We start from the raw sequence: 23147 nt of genomic DNA on the forward strand, positions 1-23147 counted from the left end.
TATTTATGGCTTCTCTTTTCCCTCCCCACTTTTTTGTGACTATGACCTTGGCATTATTGGATGCATGGATTGCATCTTTTTTGAATCATGGGACTTTGACCCAGAGGAGACCCAAGTAACTTATTTTTGTTGCAGGTTCATGCAAATGTAATTTGCATACCATGCAGTTTACCACTGCAAGTGTACAGGGAGGTAATTTTTATAAATGTACCCAGCTGTGGGGCATCACTGCAATCCACTCCCCACCCCCAGCATTAGACAGCCACTGATCTGCTTGGTTTCTCCTATATTCTAGGATTTTCATATAATAATGAAATTTTAATTTCTTTCTTAAATTTCTTTAATGCCATGCCCCAAACTAACTGAGTCTGGATCTCCACGGCTGGTGATCTTCTCGAGTCTTTGGTCTTTTTCTTTCACTGAGTGTAAAGCCCTTTTTTTTTTTTTTTTTTTTAAATTTTATTCATTTATTTGGCAGAGACAGCGAGAGAGGGAACACAAGCAGGGGGAGTGGGAGAGGAAGAAGCACGGTCCCCATTGAGCAGGGAGCCTGATACAGGGCCCGATCCCAGGACCCTGGGATCATGACCTGAGCCGAAGGCAGATGCTTAACGACTAAGCCACCCAGGTGTCCCAAGTGTAATGCTTTTAAGGTTCATCATGCTTTTGCCCTTGGTAGTGTGTTGTTCCCTTTTGTTGCAGAGTAGTTATACCATGCATAGGTTAATTTTTTTTTTAAATGGGTAAATGGAGAGAAAGAAGAAAGTTAGGAAAGAAGGTTCTTAAAAATAATAGTAGTGTCCATACCCTAATTTTATTTCATTTTTTAAGTTTTTATTTAAGTCATCTCTACTACACCCAACATGGGGCTCAAACTCATGACCTCAAGATCAAGACTTGCATGCTTTTTTGACTAAGCTAGCCAGGCACTCCCGTACTTTAATTTTAGAAAAAACAGGCTATCGGGATTGCAGGACAGGGCACATAAATGAATTAGGAGAGGAGTATAGAACAGAGTCTGAGGGATACATTACAAGCATAGAGAGTGTCTTTGTCTTCTCTGTATGGATGAGACCCTGAGGGCTTTGTGCTTTTGGCTTGTCCTTTTTTTTTTTTTAAATTAAAAGTTTTTATTGAGATATACTTCTCAGATCATATATTACACCCATTTAAAGTGTAGGATTAAAAAAAGTCAAGTGTAGGCTTCAGTGGCTTTTCAATATAGTCACAGTTGTGCAATCACAGATCATTTTAAAACATTTTCATCATCCCAAAGAGAAATCTCTCACCCATGGCTGTCACCTCTCAATTGTCTTTACCCCCAGACCAGTCTTAGGCAGCCACTAACTGATTTTTGGTCTATAGCTATACTCACTCTGTGCATTTCGTATAAATTGAACCATACAAAACATAGGCTTTTATGATTGGCTTCTCTCTCTCAGTGAGACGTTTTCAGGTTCATCCGTGATGTAGCATGGATCTGTAATTCATTTCTTTTTATTGCTGAATGATACTGTCTTACAGGGATAGACTACATTTTTTTTTAAAGATTTTATTTATTTATTTATTTGACAGAGAGCGAGACAGCGAGAGAGGGAACACAAACAGGCCCCTGATAGGTTACATTTGATTCATCCGTCAGTTGAGGTTGTTTCCGCTTTTGGCTATTATGAATAATGCTGTGACATCATGTGTGTTCAGTTAATTTCTTCATCTGAGGGATATAAGGTGCTGCTTTTGAAAATAAAAAAACAACAACAACTAGGATTTGGGGAGAGGATAGAAAATGTGACTGAAGAGGGGTGCCTGGGTGGCTCAGTCAGTTAAGCGTCCATCTCTTGATTTCGATGATCTTAGGGTGGTGGGATCCAGCCCTGCATGGCCTTGTGCTCAGCATGGTGTCTGCCTCTCCCTCTGCACCTCCCCGGCTCATGCTCTCTCTCAAATAAATAAACGAATAAAATGTTTAAAAACAAAACAAAACAAGAAAACTCCCCAAAAGTGATTGAGAAAACGTGAGCTGTGTGCATTTTCCCCATTATGTTAGCATCCGATGGCCCAGTATAAATGGAAGGGAATTCACTACATCTGCCCATACCCTATGTCAGACAGTGATGGAGAAAAGAGGAGGTCCCAAAACAGATTTGGCTGTGGAGAAGCAAGACTATGCAAGGATTAAGACTGTGGTCCTATGGGATGCCTGGGTGGCTCAGTTGGTTGGACGACTGCCTTCGGTTCAGGTCATGATCCCGGAGTCCTGGGATCGAGTCCCGCATCGGGCTCCCAGCTGCATGGGGAGTCTGCTTCTCCCTCTGACCTTCTCCTTGCTCATGCTCTCTCTCACTGTCTCTCTCTCTCTCTCTCTCAAATAAATAAATAAAATCTTAAAAAAAAAAAAAAAAAGACTGTGGTCCTAGGGTTCAGCTAGACCTGTATTTGCTGTGTGACTTTGGGAGAGACACTTAGTATCTCTGAGCCTTTACTGATGACATGGGAAGTGATCCTTCCTTAACTGGTTGTTGTGATAATGAAAAGTGCGTATTCTATCTCTTTTCTTGCCCAAAGGGAGCTCCCTCTGGGTGCTGTAAGCACCCGGGGAAGATTTAAAATACGCCCAGGCCTTGGTATTTCTAAAAACATCCCAGAGAATCTGTGTGTAGGGCATGTTAGACCCTGGTTGGAGATGATGTTAGGCATATTTTGGTCAAGGTGTTTTATTGCACAGGTGGGCAGCTAAGACCAAGGGAACCCTTCTTGCTGCATTAAGGACCTAGGCCTAGGATCTGGTCCCCCACCCCAGGCCTGTCATCTGCCTTTACCTGTGAGGGGTCAGCAGGAGCTAGAGGGAGGAAGGGTTCAGCTGCTTTGGAATTTGGAACATGGGGCCTTCCCTGGCCTCAGGGAAAGCAGCAGAAAGGAAGAATGGCAATGACTGTGGCGTGAGGGGGCGCCTTTTCTTTCTAATCGATGAGCAGACAGTTCCTGGAGTTGCCCAGGCCGGCCACAGGAATGCATCCTGGACTGCGGCCTGTGTGAATGATCAATTACCGCCCCACTATTGGGGCAGGCGGGCTGGGTGTTTGCACAGTTACCTACAGCCAGAAGGAAACTCGTGTGGAGCTGGAGGGCTGCCCCCCCCCCTCCGATTCTCTTTGTTCTTTTTGATGAAACCAGACTGGCTTCCCTCCCTCAGTCAGGGGAGAAGTCCCTGCCTCACCTCACAGCTGGCAAGCTGCCAGCCGGCTCCTGTGAGAGTGAAGTTCAGTGTTTGCCCGCTTCCCTTTCTGAAGTGAGCGGAGTCGGGATCTGTAGCTGGTGAGTGTTCACCCTGGAACACCGAAGCCAAGCCCTCTTCCTCCGGCTAGAGCGGAGCAGCAGCCCCAGCCTCTCCAGCTGAGCTCTGGAGCCCCATTAGGACAGGAGTGTTGAGAGGAAACCGAGGGAGGTTTCCTGGCTCATTGCTGCACTGTCCAGTGGGGGCCCGCCTGGGAAGACAAAAGACTGAAACCTGAGTTCTTTTCTGGCCTTGATTATCAAAAGGACGCGGGGAACGGGGAGGCCCCCTGGCCCTTCTAGACCGGAGGAGTGGGAGCCGGTGCTGTGTGCTCAGGCCGTGTGGGAGCCCCGTGCTAACGTCATTTTCCTTCCACTGGACAGTCAGCCTGGGAGGACAGGGCTTGTCCTCTTTTGTGTTCACGGCTGAGTCTTCAGAACCAGAACAGCGCAGGTGTGTTAGGTGTGCAGGGCCTGAGCAGGCTCCCGGGACTGCCCCCCACCCTGCCATACGGCGCCCTGCCTTGCTTTGGCATGCAGCCAGAAACTGGGACAATCTTTTCACAGGCCTGGTCTTGAGGCCTTCCCTAAATGCCCTTTCTTAAATTGTCCCCTCCACCCTGGCTCTGCATAAAGCCTTAGAACTTGCTTACCTGCTTGTTTTTCTGTATTAGCACTTTTGATTCATGTAGGGTACTTATTAGTAACTTGGTAATTATCTTTTCCTCGCTGGAATGAAGCCCTTTGAGGGCAGGGACCTTACTTGGTCTAATGCTTTACTTCCCAGGCCTTAGAATCAGGCCTGGCAAAGAGTCAGGGCCTAGTAAATACTTGCTGAACAGAGAATCCTTGAAACAATCCCTCCGAGGAGGTGAGGACGTCCCCATTTCCAAAATGGGGAAACGGGTGTTCAAGGGAGATCAGAGTAACTTGCTTACAGTGGCATGAATGAATCAAAGCTGGATTTGAACCTGACTGGGTCTGACCCCCTTCACACAAATGTGCAACCATAAAAGTATTTGCACTAGCTTTTTACCAACTCCAGATGTGCCATTTATGGCGTTTTTTGCCATGCTGATCAGCGTCCATGGTGTTTGCTCTCTGAGAAAACACCACAGCAGCCTGGGCAGCAACGTGAGTAGGAAACAAAATTCCACTTCCAGAGTGACCCGGGCGGCATGACTCACCTTAAAACAAAGTGGGAGAAATAAGGGTGATGGGTCACCGCTTTAACCTTGCTAGCACCCATTCGAAGGTCCTCAGCTAATTTTTCCTTGGTCTGTAACCTCACTTTTCTGTCTGTACTGATGCCCTGCTCCCCACCTGAGTCTTTTGTGGTTTTGTTTTTAAGATTTTATTTTTAAGTAATCTCCCACCCAGTGTCAGGCTCAAATTTACACCAAGATCAAGAATCTCATTCTCGGGCGCTTGGGTGGCTCAGTGGGTTAAGCCGCTGCCTTTGGCTCAGGTCATGATCTCAGGGTCCTGGGATCGAGTCGCAGAGAGCCTGCTTCCTCCTCTCTTTCTGCCTGCCTCTCTGCCTACTTGTGATCTCTGTCTGTCAAATAAATAAATAAAATCTTAAAAAAAAAAATCTCATTCTCTACTAACTGAGCCAACTAACTGAGCCAGCTAGGCACCCCAGACTTCAATCTGTCCCCCCCTCACCTTTAAGAATTCATTTATTTGTTTGTTAAAAAGAGAGGGAGAGGGACGCCTGGGTGGCTCAGTTGGTTAAGGGGCTGCCTTCGGCTCAGGTCATGATCCCAGCGTCCTGGGATCGAGTCCCACATCGGGCTCCTTGCTCAGCAGGGAGCCTGCTTCTCCCTCTGCCTCTCCAGGCCTCTCTGCCTGTGCTCGCTCGCTCGCTCTCTTCCTCTATCCCTGACAAATAAATAAAATCTTAAAAAAAAAAATTAAAAAAAAAAAAAAAAAAGAAAGAAAGAGAGGGAGAAGCAGGTTCCCCACCGAGCAGGAAGCCTGATGCAGGACTCAATCCCAGGACCCTGGCATCATGACCTGAGCCAAAGGCAGATGCTTAACAGACTAAGCCACTCTGGTGCCCCCATAGCCTGTTTTAATGGAAAACATGTGAAGGAGCCGGTTCCTAACTTCCTACCCACGTGGGGTTCATTATTGATGTCTGTTTTTAGGGTGTTCATTAAATATAGAGACCACTTACTACACTTTTTAAAACGTGTATTTGTTTATTTGTTTTGTTTCAAGTTTTTATTGAAATTGTAATTAGTTAACATAGTGTAGTAGTCGTTTCAGGAGTAGAACTTAGTGATTTATCTCTTATAACACCCAGTGCTCATCACAAGTGCTCCCCTTAATACCTTTTAGCTCACTCTTTTAGCTCCTCCCCCACCTGCCCTGCAGCAGCTGTCCTCTGTAGTTAGTAGTCTCTGCTGCTTTGCCGCCTTCTCCCTTTTTTCCCCCTTTCCCCCCCTATGTGCATCTGTTTCATTTCTTAAATTCCACAGGTGAGTGAAGTCATAGGGTATTTGTCTTTCTCTGACTTATTCTCCTACCGTAATGCACTCTCTTTCCACCAGTGTCACTGCAGGTGACAAAACTTCATTCTTTTTGATGACTGAGTAATGTTCCATCATGTGTATGTGTAGACACACCGTATCTACGTGTGAGACCACGTATAATTTGTTCTGGGTAAAGACCTATTGGGAGGCTGGGAGAATGGATGTGGGAGACTTCATGAGAGTGAACTTCCCATCCCTGAGATCCCATGGGAGCTGCCTGTCAACCTGGGAGACTGGGTGGGGCGTGGGCACCCCAGCCGACAGCACTCGGGGAGCACATCACCCAGATTTTGTGGACACAGCTGCAAGTCCTGCTCGTCTACCAGGAAAATGCAAGCTGCTAACCTTCCCCCAGAAAAATGTCTTGAGGTTTGTGCTGACTGATGAGAGGAACTTCGACTTATTTTAGCTTCTGTAATGTGGTGATCTACAGCGGAACATTCTTGGATCTGAAATTTAGCTTCCTCTTTCGCGTGGCTCTCTGACTGTCCCTGTTTCTCTGTGGCCTCGAGACTGGGCAGAGAGGGAGAGTGAGAGAGAGAGAGAGAGAGTGTGTGTGTGTGTGTGTGTGTGTGAGTGAGAGAGAGAGAGAGAGATCGTGATAAGGGACGCTTTGTTACTACTATTACAGATACTCCACCTGTCCTGTTCCCTTGTGGGAACTAACTTGCAGGCATCCATTCAGTTAGGAACTAGTGACAGGTGGCTTATCAGTACTGAAGGGGGTTAACTCCTGACAGTGGCCTCACACCACAGGCTCTGCCGCCTCGTGGCTGTGTGGCTGGGTCAGGTCTCAGCACTGAGACTTCTGAGCTTCAGTTTCTTCATTTATTAGCCAGGGCCGCTAAATTCCTACCACCCAGGCCCAGTGGCTATTAGGTTGTAATATCAGGCTGCTTAGTTGGTAGCAAATGGACACATACAGATACTTATCAGGGCTGAAAAGATCGTCTTCCTAGTATAACTTGACTCCCAGTCTTCCCCGAATGTAACCAGCCTGGGGGCCTGATCATCCTTTCCTTTTCTTTCTTTCTTTCTTTCTTTCTTTCTTTCTTTCTTTCTTTTTTTAAGATTTTATTTATTTATTTAAGAAAGTGAGGGAGAATGGGCTCCTGCGTGACTCAGTCGGTTGGGCATCTGCCTTCAGCTCAAGTCATGATCCGGGTTGAGCCCGGTGTTGGGCCCCCCAGCTCAGTGGGGAGTCTGCTTCTCCCTCTGCCCCTGCCTCTTCCTCTCTCTGTCTCTCATAAATAAATAAATAAATAAAATCTGAGAGAGAGAGACAGACAGACAGACAGGGTGAGGGAGAGCGCACAAGTGGTGAGGAGGGGCAGAGGAAGAGAATGAAGCGGACTCACTGCTGAACAGGAAGCCCGACCTGGGGCTCCATCCCAGGACCCTGGAGTCCCATCCCAGGACCCCGGGGTCATGATCTGTGCTGAAGGCAGATGCTTAACTGACTGAGACATCCAGGCACCCTAGTCGCCTTTATTAAACATACTGTGTATGTGTCCTTGCACGCGTGCTGATCCAGGGTGCTCAGTGAACCTATAAGGTTGAGTAATTTCATGGACACCCATCAAAGGAGGATGTTCCAGAGTCACGCAGTGGCATCAAAGAAAATGGAATCTAGAAAGAAATTTTATAGGCGGTGGTATCCGCGGAGAATTAGGGCTTTGTGGTTAGAAACACCACTCCTACCCAGCAAAAAGAAGCTCCTGCCTAGCTAAGTGATAATGTCTGTCTCTCCAGGATTCCTTTTGTCCATCAAGTTAAACTTCTTGTCTTTTATCTTCAGTATTTAAGTTAGAAACCAAAGTCCTTGGTTTGGGGTATGCAGTGGCTGTACGACCCCCAGGAGCCTCAGAAGGCTCTCTGATCTTGTGTGTGCGACCTTCTCTTAAGGCTGAGTGCTCAAGTTCAAATTGTCCCTGAAATAAATCTAAATGCAGGGTTCTATGGTGTTGGCTGTGGGAAATGTATTCCAACAAGAGAGAAATAATCCATAATGCATGCCTTTGTGTGTGTGGGGGGGGGAAAACACTGCTTTTAAGCAGTTGCTGCTAAGAGACTGGGTTATCCCACTGGTTACCAAATAACTCAACTATGGTTAGCTGGCTTTGATTGTGGGTCCCTGTTCTTAAATTTCAGCATCTCCCAGAGACACATGAAGGCTTTTGAGACTGTCTGGTTTCTACCCACTCACATTCCAGCTATGGGGTTTGGTGGGGGGCGGGTGGTGGAAGAAGAAACAGAATCCTTAAAAAAGGACTGTTTGAGCCACAATGGCAATTGCAAGCAAAGAATGTTGCTCAGCACTCAAAGCCCTGCCCTGGGACCAAAAGCTTTTCATGAACTCGGGTTTAATTTTTAGTTTGAACTTAAGTCATTTCTGCTAAGTGAGTTAGAAAATAGGGCACTTAACAGGATGATAACGCATAAGAATAATGATGTGTTTCTCCAGTGTGCTCTCCACGATGTGCTCCTCCATGGGGTGCCTGGGTGGCTCAGTGGGGTAAGCATTTCACTTTGGCTCCGGTCATGATCCAGGGTCCTGGGATTGAGCCCCCCATGGTGGGCTCCCTGCTCAGCGGGGAGTCTGCCTCTCCCTCTCCCTCCGCCCCTCTCCCACATGTGTTCTCTCTCTCTCTCTCAAATAAATAAAATCTTTAAAAAATACACTTTCAGGAGCATCTGGGTGGCTCAGTGGGTTAAAGCCTCTGCCTTCAGCTCAGGTCATGATCCCAAGGTCCCGGGATCGTGCCCTGCATCAGCAGGGAGCCTGTCCTCTCTCTCTCTCTCTCTCTCTGCCTGCCTTTCTGTCTACTTGTGATCTCTGTCAAATAGATAAATAAAATTTAAAAAAAAATTTAAAAAATACGCTTTCAAAAAGTCATCTTTGTCATTTAAAAATAAGTTTTCTTTAATCGTAATGTACAATATAATACGTACAAAGATTAAAAAAGGAAAAATATGTTGGGAAAAAAACTAGCCACACTCTGAATCTCCCGCCTCCAGCCTCCACCCTAATTACCATTAACCTCCTGGTGGGTAGAATTCCCTACTGCTCTGGGATATTTTTAAACATTTTCCCCCCTTAATAAATGTTTCCTTTTATTATTGCTAGGAAGCATATCCCCATTTTGCCAATAGGAAACAGTGGTGAAGAACACTCACCTTGGAGCCAGACGGTCCAGCCCCTCCCCTCACAAGCATGTATGTTAGGACAAAGAAAGTGGAGGTGGCTGGAGGAATTGGACTTAAAGAGCTTCAGTGCAAGGGTATGGCTTGCAGGGAGTGGTGTGAGGCAGTGTTTAGGAGCGAGAATTCTTAGACTGCCTGGGTTTTAATCTCAGCTCTGCAGTTTAGGAACTGCCTCAGTTTCCCCACATGTAAAAAGGGAACACTGGTAGTACCCACTTCATAGAGGTCTGGGGTGAAGTGAGTTAATACTGGTAAAGGGCTTAGATTGGAGCCTGGAACATATGTTCTACAAATGTTCAAATGTATTAAGAGAACAGGAGGTCAGAGGTAGTTGAAGCTATTAGTTGAGGCTGTGGTTTTTGATGGTGATGATATTATTGTGGTGAAAAGATTTTCAGGGGCTCCTGGGGGGCTCAGTTGGTTAACCATTTGCCTTCAGCACAGGTCATGATCTCAGGGTGGTGGGATCCAGCCACACATCAGCTCCCTGCTCAGCAGGGAGCCTGCTTCTCCTCCCTCCCCCCCCCCCCCCCCACCTTGTTCTTTATCTCAAATAAGGAAGAGCTTAAGAAAAAAAAAAGGTTTCACACCTAGAGGTGGCCACCTGGGTTCTTAGCTCTTGTTACTGGGATTGGTTTCTAGAGCTAGTGACCAAATGACAGGTTTTAGGAAAGGAGATCATCCTGACTTAAAGAACACTTAATTCCTTGCTAGTTTTATTTTTGTTTAATTTTTTTATTGTGAAACGTTAAAATATACCCAGTTCCCATGTCCAGTCCTTTTAAATCTTTGCTGTTCTTCTTCGCCTTCACAGGCTGGTGGTAGTGGTCACTGTGGCTCTGAGACACTGCCCGGCCTTTGTCAGGGGTGAAGCAAGCGTCCTAGAGCCTTCCCGGAGCTGGAGATTCATTCCCTCATCTTGCCTGTAATTTCTGGTTTATCAGCCCAGAGGATCGGGTTGCACAGAAAGATAATGGGTCTTAATGAGCACCTGGAAATTCAAGTTAGGGTTCCACACACTTCTTTGTCATTTCTCAAAGGGCGCGGCTTAGCCACCATTAAGACAAGATGCCCCAAACAGGTTAAGCACCTTGGATCAAAGTTATTTGCAAAACCATTTTCAGTTTTTCAGGCTCCCGCCCTCTGGACAAGTCTAGTCCTGCCTGTCCTAACTTTCACTGTCCTGATTGGGGCTGGGGCCAGCTGGGGGGAGAAATTAATTTGTTGTGATAAGCAGGGGCAGCTCTTGCTCCCTGTTTATGTGACAGCCCCCAGATCCTCCAGACTCACCCCATTGCTTCTGCTGGGATGGGTTTGGGGGAAGGGTTATTTGAAAAACATCTTGTTTTGCTGGTTTGAGATGGAATTCTTATGTTTGACATAAAAGGCAGTATCTGCCCATCCTTGAAGGACTTTGCATTTCTTCTTGCTTCTCTTGTCATTTTATGGTTTCTCTGCTTGTTTAGCAGATACTTGACTTGTGGCAAATACTTCAGGTTTGTCTACCCAAATGCACAGGAATAATAATTATCATTTTCTACTCGCATTGCTCTTCCACATTCAGAATGGTGATCACCTTCACTGCCTCTGTTAATCTTCACAAAAACCCTGAAGAGGTCGGCTCCATCAGTAATGGTGACTGAGGCCCAGAGAAGTTAAACATGTTGTTTAAGGGCACTCAGCAGAACATGGTAGGATCTGGGCTTATTATTTGGCCACAAGACTCAGACCGGCCCTTTCTTCTTGTCGCTCTTACTGTCATTTACTGCAGCCTTCCCCTGCTCACCCACCCTCACCCCTTCAAGTTTGCGATGTGAGTTAATAAAACCAGAATTAGGGGTGCCTGGGTGGCTCAGTGGGTTAAAGCCTCTGCCTTCAGCTCAGGTCGTGATCTCAGGGTCCTGGGATCGAGTTCCACTTCAGGCTCTCTGCTCAGCACCGCCTGCCCTCTGCCTGCCTCTCTGCCTACTTGTGATCTCTGTCTGTCAAATAAATAAATAAAATCTTTAAATAAATAAATAAATAAAACCAGAATTAGACATGAGGGTAGGGGTGAAGGCACGGTTTTGATTTTTGTTTTTGCAAACAGCAGGGAGAGAGGGTTGGGTGGGTGATTGTTTGAGGATCTAGCTCCCTTCCTGTGAACTCTCTCTTTGTTTGGCCAGATAGCAACTCCAGCACAAGGTGGCCCCAGATTTCCCTGGATTCTAGCTAGGAGGCAAAACGATTCTTCCAAATAACCAAGGCCTAACAGGGTCTCTTCAGGGCAGCGGACTGTAACCATGACACTGAGTAACTCAGGTTGAGGGCCAGTCCCCGCTCTTCCCTTCACCTGCTTACCGGATGTCAGGCACATTTCTTAACCTCTCCTTGCCTCAGTCTTCAAAAGGGGATGATGATGGTGGTGCTCACCTTGTCACCACAGTCCCTGGCTGCTCTGGCAAGGGTGGGGCTGTTGGCTTCAGAAACATTTGCAAGGGTGGCCCCTGGTGGAAAAAATGGAAAATTGCAACCCAGGTATGGAGGATGGTTGTAGGACTTTCTGGCAGAGACCTCATACTCATGAATTGAGAAGTGTCTGGCTGTGTTAAAATAGATTGAAGAGGAGGAATTTTTATAAAAGATCACTTGGACAGAATAGAAATTTCACTGGAGAAATGAAGGGCAAGTATTTGAAAAGGATGAGAACAGGCCACCTTGAGAGTTTCACGGAACAAACTTTTTTTTTTTTTTAAAGATTTTATTTATTTATTTGACAGACAAAGATCACAAATAGGCTGAGAGGCAGGCAGAGAGAGAGAGAGAGAGAGAGAGAGAGGAAGAAGCAGGCTCCCTGCTGAGCAGAGAGCCCGATGTGGGGCTCAGTCCCAGGACCCTGGGATCTTGACCTGAGCCGAAGGCAGAGGCTTCAACCCACTGAGCCACCCAGGTGCCCTGGGAACAAACTGTTTTAACTGGCTGTTCTCTCTGCCTCTTGGGCCCCTGAGCCAGGTTTCTGCAAGACTTGCCCCTTCAGATCTCCGCTCTGCCACCTCCACCGAGGGAGGCCTGTGCTCACCATCCAGTAAGAGTCACACCTTTCTGAATCCCCTTGTCCCATCACTTCTTCATCATCATCTTCTAATTTTAATTTTTATTTATTTATTTTTTAAAAGATTTTACTTATTTATTTGACAGACAGAGATCACAAATAGGCAGAGAGGCAGGCAGAGAGAGGGGGAAGCAGGCTCCCTGCTGAGCAGAAAGCTGGATGCCGGGCTTGATCCCAGGACCCTGGGATCATGACCTGAACTCACTGAGCCACCCAGGCGCCCCTAATTTTAATTTAAAAAAAATACATGCCATGCTCAGCGTGGAGCCCAACCTGGGGTGCGACATGGGGCTTGAACTCATGACCTTGAGATTAAGACTTGAGCTGAGGGGTGCCTGGGTGGCTTATTTGGTTAAGCATGCAACTCCTGATTTTGTCTCAGGTCATGATCTCAGGGTCCTGGGATCGAGCCCCACATCAGGCTCCATGCTCAGCGCAGAGTCTGCTTGTCCCTCTCCCTCTGCTCCTTCCCCCACACACTCTCTCTCTTAGATAAATAAATAAATAAATAAATAAATCTTAAAAACAAACAAACAAACAGGACCTGAGCTGAGATCAAGAGCCAGATGCTTAACTTACTGAACCACCCAGGTGGCCCCCACCTCCCCATCATTCTTGTATCACTGTCTTTAATTCCTTTATATCTGTCACTCAACACTACCTGAAGTTATTGATTTCTGTATTGTTCATACCTTCCACAACAGTGTAAGCTCAGTGAGAGCAGGTGCATTGTCGGTCTTGTTGACAAGCTTGTCTCTAGAGTTCAGCACAGTTTCTGGCATTTGGCTTGGTGAACCCTGTAGAATGAGTTCTTGGGGATTCTGATGTTTAGTGTAAACATTTTTCACCACAACATCTCCAGCTTTGGGTATTGGTAGTTCTTAAGTTTTAATACGTCCATAGCTATGAAGTTTGAAGTAGAGTTTTGAAATCATTGGTCATAACATTCCCCCACCCAAGTAGTCCTTTTCTCTCTCTCTCTCTTTTATAATCCTTCTCTGTCTTCTGCATTTATTCGCTGCTGTGCGTGATCAGATTGAAGATAACTCATTATCTCCCCTACCCAGATGATCAGTTTCCCTTCCCCCAGCAGATTGTAAGCAGGCATTACCTCTGGATGCTTTAGATAAGCACATAGTCAGCACTCACTATGTATTTGGGGTGATCAGTGTCTTTTGTGGAATACTCATGAGGGTTGAATAAATGATTAAGCAAAGCCACATTTGTTTTTAAAGGTTTTTTCTTTTTTTTTTTTTTTTTTAAGATTTTATTTGTTTAGAGAGTGTACATATGTGCACGCTAGTAGCGGGGAGGCGTAGAGGGAGAGAGAGAATCTCAGTCTCAGAGGAGTCACTCTTGTTGCCTTTGTTCTGTAGTTGGGTAGTCTGAGGCGCAGGGAGGTTAAGTACTTTGCCCAAGGTCACAGAGTTAATAATAAGCAGAGCTGGGACTTGAACACAGGTACTCTCTTCCTCTCTTAAGCATCATGCCATGTGCCTCTCTTTTATTATGCCACTGTTTATTGAAATGTAAACTCTTATTTGAATGTAGACCCTCCACAAGGTCTCACTGTACTTTAGTCTCTATCCATTGAACTTCGTAAGTATTCTGTCTTTCTGATTCTGTGTTCTGTTTTCATATTGTCAGGAGCCAGCTGAAGGAGAGGCCTCTTTTTGGCTTTTGAAAAAAAGTTAACTTTTTTTCTAACTTTCTAAACAGTAAACAGGTTACTGTTTGCATTTTACAAGCAGCTAAGAAAGAAATGAGACCATGTTTAACAGTCCCCCGGGGATGCTGAGCAACATCATAATGATATTGGTGACTTTGTCATCTTTCTGTTCTGTCCCCACCCTGGGTTGTTTTGCTTGTGTTTGTTTTGTGTGAGTCAGGCTTTTGGTGGGTAAACCAAGTTCACTTAGGAGAGAAGGGATGCTTTTGTCTTGACGCTGCCCCATTTCCTAATCCCTGTGATTGATGCCCCACAGTGAGTTTTGAAGGATGCACTGGCCGGCCAGGGACAGCCTACAATGCTGATGACACGCGATTCAAAGTGAACGCAGATGGTGTGGTGACCGTCAAGCGGCCTCTACAACTTCATGAACCGGAGCTGAGTTTTCTGGTCCACGCCTGGGACTCCAGCCGCAGGAAGCTCTCTGCCAGAGTCACGCTGAAGGCAGCCAAGCACCGTGACCACCATCACCGCCACCACCATCATGTATGTTGGAGTGTTTCTTGGAAGTTCACTCTTATTTGAAGTCTGTTGCCCAATTTGACTTCTCTGTCATTTGCACCTTTCACATCTGAGGCTGGAGTTTTTCTTGTGACCTTCAGCAGCCTCCCTGCCTTTAGCCCACTGGACAGATACCAGTAGCACTCTCCTCGACGTCACAACCAAAAATGTCTCCAGGCATGGCCAGTGCCAGTGCTGGTGGGGGTGGGGGGTGTTGTGGAATCCCCCTAGTTGAGACTGTTGGTTTCACTGAACTAATTCTATTTTTTGTCTTTTTTTAAGATTTTATTTATTTATTTGACAGAGAGACCACAAGTAGGCAGAGAGAGTGGCAGGCGGGGGCGGGGGTGGGGAAGCAGGCTCCCCACTGAGCAGAGAGCCCAACTCAGGGCCCAGTCCCAGAATGCGGAGATCACAACCAGAGCCGAAGGCAGAGGCCCAACCCACTGAACCACCCAGGTGCTAAGAACTAATTCTTGCTGGGAATTTTTTTGTGTTTGGGTAGGGAGGCATCAGGTGGAATGACGGCAAGTTTGTTAATCATCTTTCTGTCAGTAATAGAAATTAGTGGGTAAGAAATGTGGACACTGTCTGGGATTGAATCACAATCCTGCCACTCACTACCTGAGTAGCTGGGGGAGAGTTCACGTAAGGAATTTCAATCACAAAGAGGTTACCTGTAACGTGGAGAAGAGTGACTGCAGGAATTAATACATGTGAAATGCTGTAATATGTTAGGCATACAGTAAGTACTCAGTCATTGCTCATTTTCTTTTTCTTAGAGGAAGAATGAATAAGAGATCTATTCTCTGATCATTCTATTCGTTTTATTATTTTAATACTTAGATAACATTTTTGTCTTTTCTTTTTTCCATTTCATTTTACTCTTTGTGTTTCTACTGGGGAGGGTCTTGGGATGGGGTGAGAAGAATCAGCGGGAAGCTTTTGTTCCGTTGGACTGTAATCTGCACGAGATCCTTCCCTGTTGTATTTGTAGTGCTTGTCCCACAGCCTGGCTCACACCAGGAACCCTGTAAATATTGAATGGACAGATGGGTGAATAGGCCATGAATGAAAGGATATATATCTGCCCAGTTCTTGGCAACAGTGTTTCTGGGTATTGTTACCCAAGCAGACACCTTTGCTAGTTTCTAAACTGTTTCCATCGTGCTTCCTACCAGAATGTCTTTCTGGAGGCCATTCTAGTTGTATTCTGGTACTGCCTTAAAAATACAGAACATGTTGGAAGTACCAAGGTCTTTAAGGCTGGCTTCTGTTTTTCTCCCCAAAGGTAGTTGAGATTGCAGGAGCTTAATAGTCTTGATAGATACATTCTTTTCTCCCACATCTACCTCTTTTCTGGTAGACCAGAAAAATGAAGAACTTAGTAGCAGTTTATTAACATAACTCCTTAACTCAAGTCTCCAGCTGATTCCATCATTTATGTAAGTTAAGCATGGTGAGTTATTGCTGGACAACTGTGTGTGGAAGGCTTCTATGACCAAAAGATAAGTTTTGAGCTTGGTTTTTTCAAACTTTTCCTCCCTACATCTGCCAGTTTTGCCTCTGCCTCTCTTTTTGTTGTATCATGATGAGGTTCAAATGCATATTACAGAAAATGATGAATGACAGTGGCTTATTCAAAAATGGAGTATTTCTTTGCCAAGTTGAAGAAATTCAAGGGTAAGTTGTGGCAGTATGGAGACTCTAACAGTCATTAGGAGCCTAGGTTACTCTTTTCCTTTCTATTCTGCCATCCTCAACATATGGCTTCCATCCTCAAGGGTACCGCATGATCCAAAATGGCTGCTGGTGCTCTAGTCATCAAATCTTCATTCTGGATGGTAAGGAGAAAGGAAGAAAGTGAACAAAAGCATCACTCAATTGTCTGCCTACCTTTTTAAAGAAGTCTTTATGGAATACATTTTTTAAAAATTTAAAAAAAATTAATCTCTACATCCAACATGTGGCTTGAACTTAGAACTCCGAGATCTAGCGTTGCTTGGCCTTGTAACTGAGGTAGCCAGACACTCATGCTGTGGAATGTTTTTTTTTTTTTTTAAAGTCATTTGTTTGACAGAGAGATAGCAAGAGAGCACAAGCAGGGGAAGCAGCAGGCAGAGGGAGAGGGAGAAGCAGGCTCCCCATGGAGCAGGGAGCCAGATGCAGGGGCTTCCCAGGACCCTGATATCATGACCTGAGCTGAAGGCAGACGTTTAACCAGCTGAGCCACCCAGGCATCCTGTCCCAGTCCCCCCCACCCCCACCACCTCTATGGAATTCTTAAGCAAATAAGGCTTATATCTCACTGGTTGGAACTTGACCTCATGGCCATACCTAGCTGTAAATGCAGTGAAGAAAATGTACTCTCTTACTTGAACACAGTGCTGGATACAAAACTAACTATATCTGTATCTATATGGAGAGAGACAGGTATAGATACTTGGGAGTTTGTTCATTTTTAAATAAGAAAGGGAGAATGGATATTGAGTGGTACGTGGCAACATAGCTGCTGAGGTTCACTTTGGTTCGTTTCTAGTTCAAGAGACCCTGTGGGTCCTGCATTAGGAGAAGGGGTACTGGGGGGCCCTGGACTGGCTCAGTTGGTAGAGCATGCAACTCTTGATCTTGGGGCTGTAAGTTCAAGTGCCATGTTGGGTGTAGAAATTACTTTAGGGCACCTGGGTGGCTCAATGGGTTAAACCCTCTGCCTTGGGCTTGGGTTGTGATCCCAGAGTCCTGGGATCGAGCCCCATGTCGGGCTCTCTGCACAGCGGGGAGCCTGCTTCTCTTCCTCTCTATGCCTGCCTCTCCGCCTACTTGTGATCTCTGTCAAATAAATAAAATCTTAAAAAAAAAAATTACATTAAAATCTTAAAAAAAAATAAAAGGGTGACACTCCCACTTCTTTAATTCATATGAAATACATAGATCTTACATATTTCAAAACATGCTATGTACTATGTATATAAATATCTACACACACAGTTTTTGTCAGTTACGCTTTTTAACTTTCTGGTTTTTTAATCTTCGGGTAGATTTTCTCAGTCTGGTATGATTTTTTTCTGAGGGACGAATTCCATGCTCAGTATGTTTAGGCATGGTTCTCTTTAAAATCACATGAAGATATTAATGTCCTCTTGCCAGTGTTCATCATTTCTTTATTCTTTTTCTCTGAAAACATTCCGCAGTTCTGATGTCAGCAACACGTGCCCTTTGTCTTCCTCTTCAGTGTGGCAGATGAACCTGGGTTCACGTACTGATGCTGTACACTCACGTGGCTGTGCAAGATGGCCCTGTTTAGGCTTAGGATACATTTGCAGACAGTCCTTGGAAGACTTTGTTCCTGGGTTGTATCTAATCCCAAACTCACATCCATTAAAACCACAGCTCAGTGTTTGCCAAACTAACTGTCATTATGACTATTTGTTGAGCATTTATATGTTTCAGGAGCTACTCTTTTTTTTTTTTTTAAGATTTTATTTATTTGACAGAGATCACAAGCAGGCAGAGCAGCAGGCAGAGAGAGAGGAGGAAGCAGGCTCGCTCCCCGCGGAGCAGAGAGCCTGATGTGGGGCTCCATCCCAGGACTCTGGGATCATGACCTGAGCCGAAGGCAGAGGCTTAACCCACTGAGCCACCCAGGCACCCCTCAGGAGCTATTCTAAGAGCTTTATTTGCAATACTAGTAACTCATTTAATCCTTCCAATGATACCCCATATTAGGGAACTGTGGAACAGAGTAAAACAGTGTCCCCAGGAGTTGCAAATGCCATAGTGAGGATTCACAGATAGGCAGCCTGGTTCTGCAGCTTGCCCTTGGCTCAGGAGGGACGACTTCTCTGGAATATTAATAATCCAAGGACGCAGAGAGAGAGAGAGAGAGAGAGAGAGTGTGTGTGTGTGTGTGTGTGTATAAAACCAGTATGTGGGAATGCAGTACTGGGAAGGATTCTGAGATGATACCTCATCTTAACTCATGTCTGTATTGTGCATTTTTAAAAATTTGTATTAGCAGAACTATTTAGAGAAATTTCTATATAGCAGAACTATATAGACAAAAATTGTTCTGCTTAAGGCATACTTGGGAATAAACCACTGTACAAATTATTGCACATCTGAAATCACAGTGCATAACAGACTGCGTAAAAATACTTGTTTTGTTTTCTTTAAAGATTTTATTTATTTATTTGACCTGGGGGGAGACAAAGGGCCCACAAGCAGGGGGAGTGGGAGAGGGAAAAGCAGGCCTCCCGCCAAGCAGGGAGCCCGGTGCGGGGCTTGATCCCAGTCATGATCTGAGCCAAAGGCAGATGCTTAAGGACTAAGCCACCCAGGCGCCCCTCTGCATAAAACTGTTAAAGAAGTAAACCGGGTGTATTTACCTGACTTAGGTCATAAATGTAGGTTGAAAGACAAAACAAGATTTTGCTTGTCAAAGTATGCAGCTTTGAGAACTTGGGATTTCTCGTTTGATGCCTTTAGAACCAAGCTCACCAGGCATCATCATTTATGTTATTAAAAACCCATTTTCTGTACATGAATTCCTTCCTCTTCTTCTAATATCATCATAATGGCTTTTAGAAGGCAAAGAGAGTACACGGTGATATTTGTACTTACATTGCATCGAAACACAATTCAAAGGAATTCTGGTCATCCCTCCTCCCCCCAACTCATGGCTCTAATTTATACCCTGATAGCCACACCTTCCAGTCACAAACTTGGTGGGGTTTCTTTTTTGTTTTGTTTTGTTTTTTTAAAGATTTTATTTATTTATTTGACAGACAGAGATCACAAGTAGGCAGAGAGGCAGGCAGAGAGAGAGGAAGGGAAGCAGGCTCCCTGCTAAGCAGAGAGTGGGGCTCGATCCCAGGACCCTGGGATCATGACCTGAGCTGAAGGCAGCGGCTTAAAACCCACTGAGCCACCCAGGCGCCCAAACTTGGTGTTTTTAAAGTCCAGGAATATTCAAGTTGGATTTAGCATTGAAATCATAGAAGACCCAGTCACAGACCTCATCGGTTCTTTGATTTGTCTTTTGGTGTCCTTGTGTCTCTCAATCATCTATTCACAAGTTGGCTTGTTGGGAACTTGTCCGTGGTTATAGAGCTTTCCAGGTGGGTTCCTCCCTTCCCCTGGGGAGGAAGGGGGTACGGTTTAAAAGGTTAAAAAATACGTATATATACTGAATTCTCTCCTGGTAGGGTGGGGCATATCCACCCTTCTGGGCTTTAAAAGCGCCTCTTCGTGTGTAAGGTGAGTTGGTCCCACTTGGAGAAGGTCCAGTTGCACTTCGGCCCTGGGAGGGTCGGTGCCCGATGTGTTTGCCATGGTGCCTGGTCAGTTTGTCCGAGCAGGCATATTTCCATCCACAGCCGTCAGTGTCAGTCAGGTGGCAGGGCTTCTCAGCTGTATGGGTTTCCAGGTGTGTGCCTTGAGGTGAGGACTCTTCATACAGGTTTTTCCACAGCCTACATAATCACAAATGTGAGTGGCCGTCCTCTTCCGGGGCCACGACCTTCTTCCCCTCTTTGGTATTGGCTCCTGCGGCTTGCAGGAACCGGAGGGCATGGGCTCTTGGTAATGGAGCCATGGCACCTATGGCTGCATCTGGTCTGGCCAGAAGGGTGGATAGTTGGGCCCTGGATGGGGATGAAAGCCCAGGGGGAGCTCTAGGACAGTATGATGGTCCCCGCTACTCGGCAGTTCTGGGCACCGAGGGTTCGGGTAGTCCAGCAGGGTAGTTGTCGTCCCGGAAGAAGTCTTGCACTGGCAGTTGTATCTTGTACATTTTGAATCAGATGTGAAAAGCCACGAAGTAGCACTTGAATCACCTTCGGCAAACAGTGATCAGTGATTATGTGGGGAGTAGGAGATGGAATTGTACTCTAGAACCTTTATGTATTACCACTAGTCACTTTAAAGCACTTAAACAATTTGGAGGATATTTTTCTTCCATCTTCCACTATCTTATTTCCCTGTGTGTGCATAAAGTTTTCTTTATCACACATGAAAACTGTTCAATAAAAGTCTCAAAGGGTGTTTTTGGTTCCCATCCCAACAGCTTCTATTAAAACAAATGGAAACCAAACAGATAAAATGATACAATGAGATTATAGAATTGGTATCGATCACAAAGTAGTTCTTAGTAGCAGTTTCTAAACCTTAACTCATCCAGGCTGAGAACTCCACTTTGGGGACTTCCGCCCCTAGGAAAAACAGAAAAGAAAATTGAAACGCTTGCATATTCAGTTGTTGAATAAACTCTGACATTCAAATCATCAGAGTGTAATGTTCTATTAAAAACGATAGATATATTTAGGCTTGAAATAATTTGGAAAATAATAATAAACTCTCAAAAGTAGAATTGTGTGTACATAATGATTACTTGAACTCTGGACATTAGAAGGATCAAAAGGGAACACCGTTTTTATGATATGTCAGAGAAGTTCATTGTGTTGTGTTTTGTTATTAAGTTAAAACCATTACCTGCCCCCGAGAAGGCTGGAGATGCTGGCTGGTTAGGTGGGACTGGTTTTAGCCTGTTTACCTCTCCTGAATTTTCTAATTTTGTTCTTCATCCCCTTTCTTTTTAGGATGCTACCTCTGAAACCCAGACCGAAGTGCTCACATTTCCGAGCTCCCAGCGTGGTCTCAGAAGGCAGAAGAGAGACTGGGTTATCCCTCCTATCAGCTGCCCAGAAAACGAGAAAGGCCCATTTCCTAAAAATCTGGTTCAGGTAGAGAAAGAAGTTCTCTATTTCTCTGGGACCAGTTTGGCAGAAAATAGGACCTAGAAGGAAATGGGGGAAAACCCCAATGTCAGGACCCTTCCTTGATAATTCTGTTTGTTCTGTTTGGTCTTCAGATCAAATCTAACAGGGACAAAGAAATCAAGGTTTTCTACAGCATCACTGGTCAAGGAGCTGACACACCTCCGGTTGGTGTATTTGTTATTGAAAGAGAAACGGGATGGCTGAAGGTGACAGAGCCTCTGGATAGAGAACAAATCGCCAAGTACATCGTGAGTACCTCTCAGAAGCATGCAAATAATGGGGTCATATCCTTCCAAATTTTTTTGGTCGACCCATGTTGGATCCCAAGAACAGATGGCTCTGGACATATGAGGCTTGTTAATTGGATATCTCTATGCCCATTGACAAGGGGAGATGACAGGAAAATCTGGAAAACGGGAAGGAGGGGTGTTGATTTTTTCCCGTTAGGATTAAAGAGAGGGGCGTCTTAGGACCATACACGAGTTTAGACAGAAGATATCAACTTACTCCTGGGGCTTAAAGTTCCTGATCCAAACGAAGAGGCCAGTTACAATGTTGGGGAGCAAAAGCCATTCCTGAGCCTTGGTAGCTTTGTGAGCTTGGGGAGCTCGTGGGTAGTACATGGGGCCAAATGCAGAAAAATCTGGGGGAGACACTAGACGGGAGAAGCCAGAGCAAATTTTACCCTGCTGGGAATGAGAGTGTTTTAGGCCTCCGGTCTTGTCTTAGGTCTGGCTCCCCAACCTTCCTGTGGGAAAGGGGAACTCTGACCTGGTGGTTGTGTTCTGCAGCCCATGAATCTTTACATAATATGACTTCAGCCAGTGTCATGACATCACTGAAGCAGCAGCACATGTATGAGAAAAGTTCTCTGTGGGGCCGGGGGGGGGGTGTCCATCCTTGGGTCTTGGAGAGTGGGAGGGAGTGGAGGCCAGCTGGAGTTCTCCTCACATGACTTCTCCCATTTCTTCCTCCTTGTTGGGGTCCAAATAACCCTCACTTGATTGTTACAGCTCTATTCTCACGCCGTGTCTTCTAATGGGAATGCAGTTGAAGACCCAATGGAGATCGTGATCACTGTGACGGATCAGAATGATAACAAGCCTGAGTTCACCCAGGAGGTCTTTGAAGGATCTGTCATGGAAGGTGCTCTGCCAGGTATGGCCAGTGTCAAGATGCTGAATACCCAGAATGACACTTAGATTCTTCAGACCTCAAAGTGTTGGGACTAGTGTTTGGGGTCAGGTCCTTCATAAGAACAGAACTTTTTGGGAAGCTTGTGTGTGTGTGTGTGTGTGTGTGTGAGTGTGACATCATTCTGCAGAAATGTATATGACAAAATAGGAGTCCTGGGATCCAGCCCCACATCGGGCTTCCTGCTCAGCGGGGAGCCTGCTTCTCCTCTTCCCTCTGCTGCTGTTCCTGCTGTGCTCTCTTCTTGCTCTCTGTCAAATAAATACATAATAAAGTAAGTAAATAAAGTAAATGAATAAATAATCTGTAAAAAAAAAAAAAAAAAAATATATATATATATATATATATATATATATAGGAGCAGTTTAAGAGGGGTGCCTGGCTGGCTCAGTTGGTAGAGCATGTGACTCTTGATCTTGGGGCTGTGGATTCTAGCCCCATGTTGGGCATAGAGCTCACCCCTCCCCACAAAAAGGATCAGTTTAAGAACCTTCTCTAATAAACAAATCTTTGCCATTCCTGAATGCATTCTTTTCTCTCTGTGGTAAAGGTAGCCACTGCCCTGACTTTGGTGGTAGTCATTCCTTTGCTTCCCCTTATCTTGTGCATCATGTGTATATGTACCCCTCTATAATATCTGGGTTTTTTGGCATCTTTTCAGATTTTGTATACATGGAATCACACTCGACATGTATTTCTGTGATGTGCTTTGCTCCTTCAGCTTTTTTTTTTTTTTTTTAAGATTTTATTTATTTATTTGATAGACAGAGAACACAGGTAGGCAGAGAGGCAGGCAGAGAGAGGAGGAAGCAGGCTCCCTGCTGAGCAGAGAGCCCGAT

General features: G+C 45.3%; 1 protein-coding gene across 1 annotated transcript in view; it reads left to right on the plus strand.

Moving 5' to 3' along the window:
* Nucleotides 1–23147, plus strand: part of CDH1 (cadherin 1) — an 84119-nt gene that overhangs the window by 36567 nt on the left and 24405 nt on the right. Inside the window, exons 3-6 of the mRNA XM_059383235.1 lie at nt 14094–14323; nt 20935–21078; nt 21207–21362; nt 22128–22272. Of these exons, the coding sequence (XP_059239218.1) occupies nt 14094–14323; nt 20935–21078; nt 21207–21362; nt 22128–22272 (675 nt within the window). The remainder of the gene's footprint in view (nt 1–14093; nt 14324–20934; nt 21079–21206; nt 21363–22127; nt 22273–23147) is intronic.

This window comes from Mustela nigripes, chromosome 17, assembly GCF_022355385.1.
Source record: "Mustela nigripes isolate SB6536 chromosome 17, MUSNIG.SB6536, whole genome shotgun sequence".
In the NCBI taxonomy this organism is placed as follows: domain Eukaryota; kingdom Metazoa; phylum Chordata; class Mammalia; order Carnivora; family Mustelidae; genus Mustela; species Mustela nigripes.